Raw genomic sequence first — 12,138 nt, 5'->3', positions numbered from 1 at the left:
CACCCACCCATAAACTCAGTGTACTGTGTACAAAAATAATATAATACTGAATAAACACTCACATACATTCGTGGATATTAATATACAGTGTACACATATTCATGCGGGGGAAAATCCCCATTTCTTAACCATTATTTTTATTTTAAGCTATAATTGTAGCTGCTGTCCGTTTTATTTTGGCTGTAAATCTGGAAAAAATTAAAAAAAAAAGCTGCTGTATGTTGCGGTGGTTTTCCAATGGATGGCGCCACTTTGACGTGTTTCTCTGCAAGGAAACTATTCGCTCATTGCTGCGCTGAAGACAGTAGACTGTTGCATGAGGGTGCTCTCAATATGCAAGCTGCAACTGGCCTATAAATAGAACAACAGTTAATGATGCAATCTGCAGTTGGTTTGTATACATCTTCACAAAACCGGTTCACAGATCCACCTTTTCTGATAAACTTCTTCCTGAAATCTCCCTGTATGCAGTGTGAGTTGACGGACAGCCATCAGAGGCGGTGCTCACAAGGAACAGACTGAACTTCTCTGACCGCATCCAGGTTGCCTTTACAGGCTGTCGGAAATATTGTCTGACAATCATTACCAGCTCAGAGATGATCAATGTACACGGACATGAATTATGGGTCCAGAGAGAAAAAAATCTTATCTTAAGTAATCTTACTGTCATTTTGTGGTCTGTTTTAACAGATGTAATCGGTATCTTTCACCCTAATGATGGAAACAAATATTAGGTAGCCTGCTTTTAAAATGTGAGAATTATCAATGATCAACTGTCCTGCTTATTAAAGTGGCCCATAAACAACATCCCATAAGTTTATATACAAATCAATTACCTACAAGATCCCTATTATCTTCTCTTCATTCTTCAACAGGACATTTTGTGTTTTTATTGATTTATGTACAGCAGAAACTATTAGTCAGTGTATCAATTAGTCAATAAACTAACAATAAGTAAATACATTGCAGAATTTTGTGATAATCTATTAAATGTTTGAGTAATTGTTTTACTAAAAATGCAGAATGTTTGCTTGATCCAGCCTCTCAGGCAAATACACTGTCTGACTAAACAAAACACGACATCTGTGACATTTCATAAACAACTAGATTAACCAATTACTCGAGAAAACATATCCGAGAAGTTAATCAACGATGAAAGCGCCACACCACGTGAAATCAGGACAGACTGTGATTCGACAGCCAGGAGCGCTATTTTCCGAGGGGCCCGTGAAGGCAGCATCAGTCTCCTGGCTCCTGGGTGTGTGCAGTCAGTTCAACCTAGAGACTGAGACAGAAAACACCAGGCAGGAACATCTCAGCGTGAGTCCAGCGGTGCCTGTCACCTGTCACCTTGTTTGAAAACTTCTTCTCCACCCTGACGGACCGAGAATGGGAAACTACCCGAGCTAGTTTCTGAAGAGGACACACATTCAGGGGGGGGGAAACTGTGCTAAAAATTGCCAGGTTAGTCAATGCTAGCTCACCACAGCCTCCCGTTGACGTACTTAAGGCATCTTTTAGTTAACTACCCGCTGCTAGTCGCCGCTAGTTAACTCATTTGATATGTACAAGTAATTTAACGCGGGTCAGCCTCGTTAGCACGCCAGCTTAGGTTTCCCAATTGCATGCCATCGGTAAGCTATGCAGATTGTCACTGCCCAGCTAGCCAGCTAGCGTTAGCAGTGGAGGTTACAGCTAAAGGGGGTCAGTGTGTGGCTCGCTGATGCTGATACTCGTCCAGTGTAATGTTAGGTTTGGTTACTAGATAATATGGAGCATGAGGGCGTGCTCCTCCGCGAGGCAGGCTAGTATAAAGCGCCACTTTCGGGCTGTGTTTGAGTAACGTATCACAAACTGAGTCGTGAACTTGAGTGTTTTCCCCTTTTTGCTCATTGTTGTTGTGACACTAACGTGTGAAACGGTGGTTTCCTGTGTTTCGCCGGTCCAGGTTGAGCCTTCGGACGCGCCATTTACCTCCCAGAGCAGGAACAGGAGCCCGGCGGAGATGCAGACCTTCCTGAAAGGCCGGAGAGTCGGCTACTGGCTCAGCGAGAAGAAGATGAAGAAGCTGAATTTCCAGGCCTTTGCTGATTTGTGCAGGTATGTGGCTACAACGGAGAGTGACTGTAGAGCATCTAACAGCAACATGCTTGAGAAACTTTCACATTGTAGGGCCCTGCATCATTAACTATTTATGTCACAGTGAATTGAAAGGTGTGCTGACACTGCACTTCCTCTTAATGACTCAATAGAGACTGATTATCATCTCCTCTCGCAGTCTCAGTTTTCTACAGGCCTTTTGCAGTTTTCATTTGAACTTTCGCAAGGTGGCACTAGCAAAGGTCAGGGTAGTGCAGTAGGTTTTGTTTGTCCTGGAGGTAATGTGTGTTTATAGTGGCCTCGGGTGCACGTATAACGGGACAAGCAGCAAAATTGGTCCTTGTATTTAGTTAACTGTCCCGACGCAGGAAAGACAGATTTGTGTGTGTTGAAAAAAAAAAATGAATCTCTGCCCTGTTGACAGATCTAAATCAGAATATTTTCTCTTGTTTTGCAGATCAATTTTGTTACAGTATCTCATATTGATTGCAATTGGACAGAATGTGATATCCCAACGACCAGACGTGGCTTTTATTCTAGTTGTGAAAAATTGTATTCATCTACAAACAGAGGCGTATCTGTCCAAATGCAAAAGTCATAACATGAATTTAGTCAAGGGTGTATTTTGATTGTCCAGCCTTGAGAGGGGTGAGTGTTGTATGTATGTTCTCTTCTTGTAGCTTATCCATCTGCAGCCAAGTAAAATGTTATATAATGTGTTATAAAGTTTGGCATGGATGTTATCAGCAAACATGACTTCAGGGGAGAAGTGAACTCTATCCCTCACTGATTCAGAATCGCTGCCATACAGAATACTGGAATGGAGAATGGCTTCAAGGTATGGCAGCAGCCCTTATCATATCTCATTGCAACATTGCCTCTCTGTCTGTGCCGTATGAGGCCTGCAGTTATCCTGAAAACACAAACGATGGCAGCGGTCAACAGTGAGAGAGAATGGAGGACACTTTAGAGCAATAATGAACTCCGACAACATAACGTGTTGTTAGTTTGCAGGCAATTGCTTTTAATCTGTTTCACCTTTTTCAAGAGAGTTGTTGCCTCACAAACTGACCTGGTTGAGCCAGCACAGATTATCACTGTAATCCACAAAACATTTTTAATCTCTTCATAAACCTCCTGGTTACGTCCCTCCCTCCTTGCATCCTGCCTACCCCCTTCTTCTTTCAGAGGGGGGGGGGAGGGGTTGCCGAGTGTTAAGAAGTGGTGTTTGTGACACAAGATCAAGTCACATTAATCGCTTTTATACAAGACAATAAGAGATGGCAGCACATTCATATGAGAAAGAGGCACAAAGGGAAAGTTGATGTATCATGTGTATGTGATCACAGCATGACTGCTTTTCCCCAGCCAGTTACTGAAACGTGTCCTCTAGGTTCTCCTTTTCCTGACTTATTTCCCCTATCTTATACACTACATAACTACGTAGAAAGCAAAGTCATCTTCAAGAAGAAGACAGAGATTAAAAGATAAGATAAAAAGATAACCTCCCTATGTTTGTGTCCCGTATGTAGATTGGTGACACTGTTTTTGAAGGCTTTTTACCTCTCCAAGGGTGTGTCAGGTATTTGCAAACTGTTGCGAGACATGCTGTTGTGAATTAGTTCCACCTTTATTACCAAACTGCAAAATGGCATTTCACACACCTTGATTTTACTTTACTGATGAGTATGTTCAGGTTTTTGACTGTCAGGCTGTATTATCAAAGTTAAACCAAATGTTTCATACTCTAATAGTGACTGACCAGGTTTTCTTCCTCTCATCATGTGGCATGCAGCTGACATTGTGAGTGCTTCACTGTGGAGTCTGCCCTGTCTCGTGCAGCTGGACTTAAGGGATTCCTGCTGTCAGAGCCACTTGGGTTTATGTTTGTGTCCCGTAAGCTTGCACAGCAATTTAGAGGCTTCCTACTGACTCACATACCTGATTTAGAAAAATGCAATGCCCTTGAGAACTGCCAGGCTGAGCGTCATTGTATAATATGAAAATATTGTCACTTAGTCCTGTCAAGGAAAGGCCACTGCACTCTAGGACAACAAGTCTGATGAGATTACACTGAGCTACACTCACAATGCTTGTAGGTAGTCTTTCACCCAAATGATATAATTTACTGCAGTGACGAGAAGACTGTGATATTCAAAACCTGTGACGAGTATCACTTTAAAAGCCATTAACATGTAAAGAAAGGATTGTTGAGTTTAAGGCACAGACGAAGCAAAGGTCTGGTTGCCCAAACAGGTAAAACGGCTTCACCTGGTTTGCCTATTTTATCTCAGACTTTGTTTGATGTCTGTCTGTTTTTAAAATTGATCACTATAGTTCCTTGTATTGATCACCAGTCACTCCTTAAACAAATATTCACCCTACTCTTATCATTTTGCTTCATCCAAGAGTCAACACAACCTCAAATACACCCACTTGTAAAATCTGCAGTAGTCACATATATGGTGTACCATAAATACCAAACTTTAGGCTTTTTATGGATATATGATACTGTGTGTTAGTAAGATATGGTGTAATAAAACTGCTTTCCATTACACCTCCATGATCTTGTGTGTCAGGCCTATTCAGCAAGTTCTGACCCTGGCCTGCTTCTCTGGTTGGTCTTCTCCATCTCATTCATTCAGCTGGCTGTGTAACAATATAGGAGAGCAGACGATCTCCATATCTGAGATGGGACAAAACTAAAGGCCCCATTCACACCACATGAAACGCGCCAGCTGCAGTATTAAATATCCACATTGTTGTGAAGCAGTGAATGGCTGCAAGGCTGTTACCATGGGGCTGTAATCTCAAAAACAACTGGGCTGGACAGGCGAGTTGGTTGAACTGGTTTTGTCCCCATCGTAAATTTCCCCTAATAGATTATGTGTTGTTTTGGCCATTGAGGTTTCACTTCTTATTACTGGCTGAATCCCATTGACAGATTTGTGTATTTGAGACACAACATTTGTCAAGCTGGTTTCCCCAGAAATGTTCTGGTTTCTTCTTTCTTGTTTGGGCAGTTGGCAGTTGTTCCCCTCAGTGGTGGGGTTAGGATTTATCAAGCATGTTTAAACATGTGTGGGACACCCTCTGTGTCTTTGACATATTTCTAGAAAAAATCTTAAGAAAGGGAAGAAGGAAAAAAAAAAAAAGAAGTTGCATGAATAAAACTGTGAACTGTCAGATGAGAAGAGATGTGTTGAGGTTCCTCATGTGCTCAGTTTAGTGGTGCACCATGGTATGATAGTCACCTCTACCAACAACTCCTCTTATAGTGGTCTGCTGGTTGCTAGGCAACCATTTTTTATCCTAAGACTAGTATTTTTGTGCCGTTACTGAGAAGTAGAATATTCTTCAGCTCTGATGGGATTTTTATAGTTTTGGTCACAATGCTCCTATTTAACTGCTATCAGACAAATTGAATAATTCAGGTTAATTTTTATTTCGTTCATTTCATTTGTTAGTAGCTCATGTCTGTTACTGTCCATAGACTTGGACGGTAACAGGTAACGACCTCTTTTAGTTTCAGTTATGAAGAGGAACTGTTTTGACGTACATTTACATAAAGAGTAAAATGAACCTTGACAGTGAGGCAAAAAAAAAAACAAAAACATTCATAACACCAAAGTAAAAAAAACATTAGTAGTAAGAGTGTGTGTTATTGTAAATTTCACTATGCAAGTGAAGTATTACCGCTGCATTAGCTGTGTTCAATTTCTTCTTTAGTCTGTGGGATTCCTTCAACTCTTTGAGCCTACATACCTGAGACTACTGTTTCAGGAAACTGAAGAGAGCAGACATCCTCACCTACCTGACATACATTTACATAATGTCTTGCTCTCTATAGCTTTGAATTATCATATATACATACATACATACTGATCACTTTTTATTTATTTTTGGTAAAATTACTGACTGTTACTTTTGTCTTCTTTTTTAGGAAAAGAGGAATAGAAGTTGTTCAGGTAAGTGGTATTTTTCTTTTGTCTGATACAGTTTTTCTTGCTGCTGTAATGAGACAAAATTGAGCAGTCATTCATTGTTGTAGCTGAGAAATCATAAATGTGTATCCCTGTCAAGAAAGGGATGCCCTGAAGTAGAGTTGAAACCAAACTATTTACTGTGTATACCTTTTCTTATATTTCTACTGTCTTCTACTGTCCTCCTACATTTCTGATGTAGTTCCTTCACAGTCTTGCCCATTTCAGTGTGTAAGCATCCTCAGTCGCAGTCTACCAGACCAGGCCATGTTCATTGTTGAGCTGTGATGCAACTCGTCCCAGCATGATATTTCAACACCTGGCCTCAACTCTATTAGCTCTCTCGTATGTCAGAGGAATCTTACTGGAGCAGTGGCTACTCATTCTGTGTATGTGTGAGTGTCTGTGTGGTTGAAACATTCAAAACCTTGGTAGCGGTGGAATTCATCACAGTATCAGACATCAGTCACAAGAAGAGGGTTAGGGCTACAGTTCTGTACAGATTACTAATTACAGTCACTTTAAGGTGTTCACTGTAATGTGGATGTGTCAAAAGAAATAATGGTATATCTCCAATGATTACTTGACTCTAGTAAAGGATAGGTCCTCAGTTACTGTAGGTTCAGTGAAATGGAGGCCCCATGGAAGTAAAAGCTTCTGTCATTAATGGATATTGCACGGTACACTACGTTGAGTAAGTAAACACAGCGCATACAGCAGCATAGTAGCGATTGTTAGTAAGTCCTGGGAGCTCAGTGCTGAAAGAGCTTGTCAGTTTAAGTGCTTTCTGCAATTGAGGAGCAAATCATCCCGCTTTTTCTCTCAGTCTCTTATTCTGTTATTTCTTTTTTTAATGCCGTCTCTTGTCTTCTTGGGGGGTTCTTTTTTTTTCTTTTCTTCTCCTCACTTTGAGGTTATTTTTTTCCTCTCACTGTGCTGACGATATCAGCACACCCAGAAAGAGCCATGTCCTGGGAATAGTCCCAAAGTAAGCAGGGCTTTGTTTCCCACTGTGCATTCAGACCCTCCTGGGAGACAGCGTATCCTCACAGACCCTCGGCTCAGGGTACCCAGGGACGTCAACAGCCCTCTGGCCTTCCCTGTTTCTCTGTTCTCAGGACTACCTGTTTTCCATTTTCCTCCTTCAAATCAGCATAACCTCAATTTATTTTTAGCTGTCAATGCTAGTTGAGAAAGCTCAGTTTGTTCAGACACCCAGAGAGGTTTTTTTTTTAAAATTCATATCAGTGACTCGGCTGCCCGAGATGCACCCAATGCCAGTCAGTGCATGTAATGTCATGGCCGCAACGCAAGCGAAGATAATGGTAGCCATTGTAAGGCCTTGGCCTTGTTATACAAGTCTGTGTACAAAGCTTTCTTCTCCTATTGCACGAGTGAATTCTGAGTGCAGCAACCTTAGACTTTTCCTCATTTCACAATCAGTCTTGCAATTTCTAATGCCAGATTATGTACTTGAAGCCATGTTATTCCTTTATATTTTCTCCTGTGTGTCCTTTAAATTCCTCTAGTTATGTTTACATTATTTTAAGCCTAAATGTACTGAAGCAAGATATATGTCCGCATTGAGACAATAAAGTACAAGAATGAATGAAATAATCCTCACAAAGAAGAGTAATGTTTTGTTAGAAGCAAAGATAACAAGAGTGATGGGGAGAGATGGTAGTAAATGGAGGCCATGGACAGGGTGCAGGAAGCGGTGGTATATTACACAGACATTCAGCCCCAAAACTTGTCTGGCACTACAATAGCTTTACAATTTAATTTATGTTTTATTACAGATAACATGTTCAGCTTGAGTGTTGTTTATGTTTTATTCATTTAGGGTTTTTAAGCTTTATGGGTGTGTGTGAGTGTTACTGTTAAGATATCTAATCTGTTTAACCTTCTCTAGAAGGCTGGAGTAGAACATAGCTGCAGATTTATCTATTGCAGCCAGATCACCTGACCTTGTCCCTGTGGTCTGACAGACCTCATCCTCATGAAAACAACTCAATCTTGAATATCCAATGATTAATGAACTCTAGGCTTTTTCTTGCAGAATATATCTGTGGGTATATCTTGTTTGTCTAAAAACTGTAACACTCTAAAGAGTTCACCTTGGGATATTTTGGATATTGTGTTTTTCATCTTTTTTGACATTGTTTTAGACCAAATGATAAATTAATCAATAAACTAATCAGCAGATTAATCGATAATTAAAATAATTTAGTTGCATTCTTACAACCTTCTTTTATCGAAATGACGTATAGATATTTCACATTGCATTTGCACCTTGCAATATATGGTCTTTGCCACAAGAGGTTGGATCCTCCAGGGGTTTAGCAGTGGTTATGACATAGCCCTGTGTGAACAGATCTTTGCTAAATCTGGCAGCCCCAGGGAGTTAATTTTATATTTCCATTTCTAGTGTGGGAAAACTATCTACATGTATACCCATCAAGACTGAACTGAAAAAGAACATTAAGTTTGTTTGTTTACTCCTTTAGCCTCTAGCTTCTTTCCAATGTAGCTCAACCCATTATCACGCTCGCCTCTTGTATACTTTTCACTCCTCCATCCTTCCTTTTCCTCCTCCTAGCAATTTTGCACCAGCTCATCAATACTGACCCCTTAGTCCTGAGCTCATGAGAGCCATCCTCTCAGTGCTCCGTACATTAGCCTGTCTGTATCGCAGAGCTGATGAGATTAACTCGCCAGGCTCGGCCTCGAGGAAGCCAATATTCCCTCTCAGAGAGAGAGCCCACCACAGCAAATGGCCTTCATTTGAATGAGCTGTCCAGGGAAGGTTATTGAATTACCGTTTTTATTATATGGTAAGTGCTTAGGAATTTAAAGTTAATATCCGGCATGCTACTGTATCTCACCTACATATTGAATTTGTGGAGGCTGACAAACAAGAGATTGTTTTTAGATGGTATTTATTGGTCCTCCAGTGTACCACGATCCAAAGAAAGCTGATTGATGGCCCTTATTTGTAATATTTACATTAGCTAAGATGAAGCATAAAACTATAAGTCTGCAGAGCTCCATTGGGTAAGCGTCATTATGTGTGTATTTTTTTTTAAATTACATTTAGATTTTTGTACACTTGTTTTTATTAGTTTGACAAATTTTCTCAAGTGCTGTAAGAAGTGTGTGGGGGTTGTTGTTTTAGGAGTCTTGTGTTCAGGCTGGAGATGATAATGATGAATGAGATATTCATCAGTTTGACCAAGTGACTCATTTATCTCCCTCCCTTAGCCATTCTCAGTAGACCTGGTAGAGATATGTAGTCTCTTTCTGAAATAGGTCTTGATTTATCCACCTGCCAAAAGTATCTTTAGAAATGTTGTTTTGCCTGCCAAGTCACTTTAGTAACACACATTTATTAATGGTTAATCCAATAGTATACCCAATAAAATGTGTATTAATGTATTAATTGATAAAAGCTGAGATACATTTGCTTCCAGTGTACAACAGTGAGTTCCAGTGAGACTCCAGTGATGCTGAGGAGACGGCCATTAGCCTAATGAGCTCCCAGTTTGACCCTCCGTTTGGTCTTTGGCTGTAGATTTAGTCTGGTACTTCATGTGAGGTGTGGCTGACAGCCGCGGTTTGTCTCAGACACATATGTTCCTCTTACATTAGGGCTTCAACTGACACACAGCCTACCAAATAAATCATTCATCACATGTCTGTCGGCACTCTGCACACAGTCTCTCTCTGGGCAAGCCTGACAACAAAGTGAAAAGCCAGGTGAGATTAGATCCAGCTGAGGGCAACTATAAAGAGGCATCCAAAGGATGAAACAGCCTCATTGCCAGATGTCACCAGGCACAGAGACCAATAACTGCTCCAAACAGTTGTTCATACAGTTTGTGTTCACCATAATTATACACAATTATGTTGAAAACTGAAGTATACATATGAGCTCTGTCCCTGATGTTTGCTCTAAATCACAGTTCTAAGAGCTCCCTGGGGTATAGCTTGGGCCCACTGTGGAGTGGAGCTACATCAAAGCTGAAAATATATTGGCCCTGACCCACCCTCTCCCTCCAGGATCCAGCCAGTGTGCTTTCTATGCTGTCCATCACTACCATGGCCCACCGCTAGCACTCAGTCCCAGAGGGACTTGCAAAGACGTCAGCTGACATTTCTGCTTTTAGCATTTAGCAGGACATCAGTGACTTTACTGCTGGGTTTTTGGATGAGCTCTGAAGCAGGGTCATTCTGTTTACGCACAGGGAGAGGAGAGCTTCATCCTCTGTGATGTGTCTTTGCCAGTGGGTGTTGACCCCCATGATGTAGAATCCTGTTTTTGTGGAGGGGCCAGGCTGTGGATGGGCCCTCTGTGTTGTGTAAGCAAGAGATTAAAAGCCATGCCTCAGTGGAGTACAGACAAATTCCCTTTAACCGGGCCCTGTCACACTGACACTGCTAGCTAGACAGAAAATGAGAGCGACTGCTTCAGTTTTTACCAACCTGATGTACCTCACGCCACTGCTGAGTCCTGTCACCACTAAACCCCGTAGTAGTTTATACACAGATGACAACACATTTTATGAGTGTTGACTTACCAACACAGTGTGGTCATTGCAGCATGCTTTTGTTTTTTACACATCTGCCATATGTTCACACCTCTGTGTCTACTACACCATCCTGATAAACCAGCTGGACTGCTGAGACACTGAGTCACCCAAAACCTCTGCAGTTTGTTTTTAAATCAGGGCTGTTTCTTTAATTTAATTCACTCGTCGCCCTGTATACATTTTTGCTGCTCAAAAGTATGGGCTCAAAAGTATGTTACTGTTGAGCTGAAGGGCGTGTTTCTACAGGCAGGAGGAATGGAGCGAGGAGGAGAAAGAGATCCAGCAGCGTTAAGATGGCCAGAGAAAGACATGTGTTGATGTGTCATAATGAGCTCTTAAGAGAATACAGCTTGACTTGAAAACTGGAGGGTGTATAGTCATTTCTCTGCATGGACTGTATGATTTGTAGTATAGTTTGTGCTCGACATAGAAAAGCCCATATTCCTTGCCGTTGCCGATGAGAACAATGAGCAAACCTCTGTAAAAACAAGATCTTACCTTGGACATTTTGTTCTTCCTGATGAAACTAGTGTAAAGAACATGGTATCTAAATCATCTGTTATTTAAAAGATTAAACACTCACTCAATTGACTTTTCAGGGCAGGACCAAGGGTACGCTAATTAGTCATCTATCTGTCACACCTCTCACAATCATTAACCAGATAATGTTGGCTTTGACTGTAGCCAACCCTAAACCAACTGAAACGCAGAACAGTTTTACAGTTCTCGCATTGATCCACACCAGTGTGACTAAGGTGTGTTCTCTCTCGGTTTGCGTTCTGTCTGGACAGCACAAAGACAGTGGTGGGGTCCTCCCAGCTCTGGCTTATTTGAACAGGTGTAGCTGAATTGTCTTTTGTCTGTAATAATCAGGTGATCTCTATACACTGATTATTTGCTAATGAGTTACTCTACGAGTGCATTACACAATAGCAGAGCTGCAACTAGTTGAGACTGCCCTCTCAGTACAGTTTTAATGTTTAATGTTGTACTGTACTGAGCTATATCTTAATTTGACACCTTCATAATGTGCTCTTATTGTTGTTATTATTATTATTAATGATAATAAATTATTTGTGTTTGCCTTAGTATGATAAGATCGATTTAGACCACCACAAGTATATTACAGCGGTTACGAAGCACATAACATGGAGTGTAGCCAGAGATTTCAGATCATTAGTTTAAAATCTCCAAATATACTTTCACTCCTTTGGCCTTGTTCAGTAATTATTAAGCCTAGCCACATATTGAAGGCTGCTTTTTATCTGTTTTTCTGACTGTCTGTCTGTCCGTCTTTCACACAATCCTGCCCCTAAAATTAGAAGTTCCTTTGTTATGTAGCAACAAAAAAGCAGAAAAACGAGTAGCCACAGCTCCAAACACCCTTGCATTTTCCAACCTTTAAAGTTGTCTCTCTCACACAAACCTAACTCGAATCCCTTTGTCACAACAAGCTGGACACATTC

At 41.0% G+C, this 12,138-nt stretch overlaps 1 protein-coding gene across 1 annotated transcript in view; it reads left to right on the top strand.

Moving 5' to 3' along the window:
- The first annotated feature begins 1,252 nt into the window (after window positions 1-1,252).
- Window positions 1,253-12,138, top strand: part of itpk1b (inositol-tetrakisphosphate 1-kinase b) — a 28,790-nt gene continuing 17,904 nt past the window's right edge. The window contains exons 1-3 of the mRNA XM_035674534.1: window positions 1,253-1,464; window positions 1,949-2,100; window positions 6,044-6,068. Coding sequence (XP_035530427.1) covers window positions 2,006-2,100; window positions 6,044-6,068 — 120 coding nt within the window. The 5' untranslated portion in view covers window positions 1,253-1,464; window positions 1,949-2,005. The remainder of the gene's footprint in view (window positions 1,465-1,948; window positions 2,101-6,043; window positions 6,069-12,138) is intronic.

Source organism: Morone saxatilis, unplaced genomic scaffold (assembly GCF_004916995.1).
Source record: "Morone saxatilis isolate NCDOM2014 unplaced genomic scaffold, NCSU_SB_2.0 Contig3, whole genome shotgun sequence".
Taxonomy (NCBI): Eukaryota; Metazoa; Chordata; class Actinopteri; family Moronidae; genus Morone; species Morone saxatilis.
Note: the sequence above shows the minus strand (reverse complement) of the source record. Positions and strands in the feature narration are given on the sequence as shown.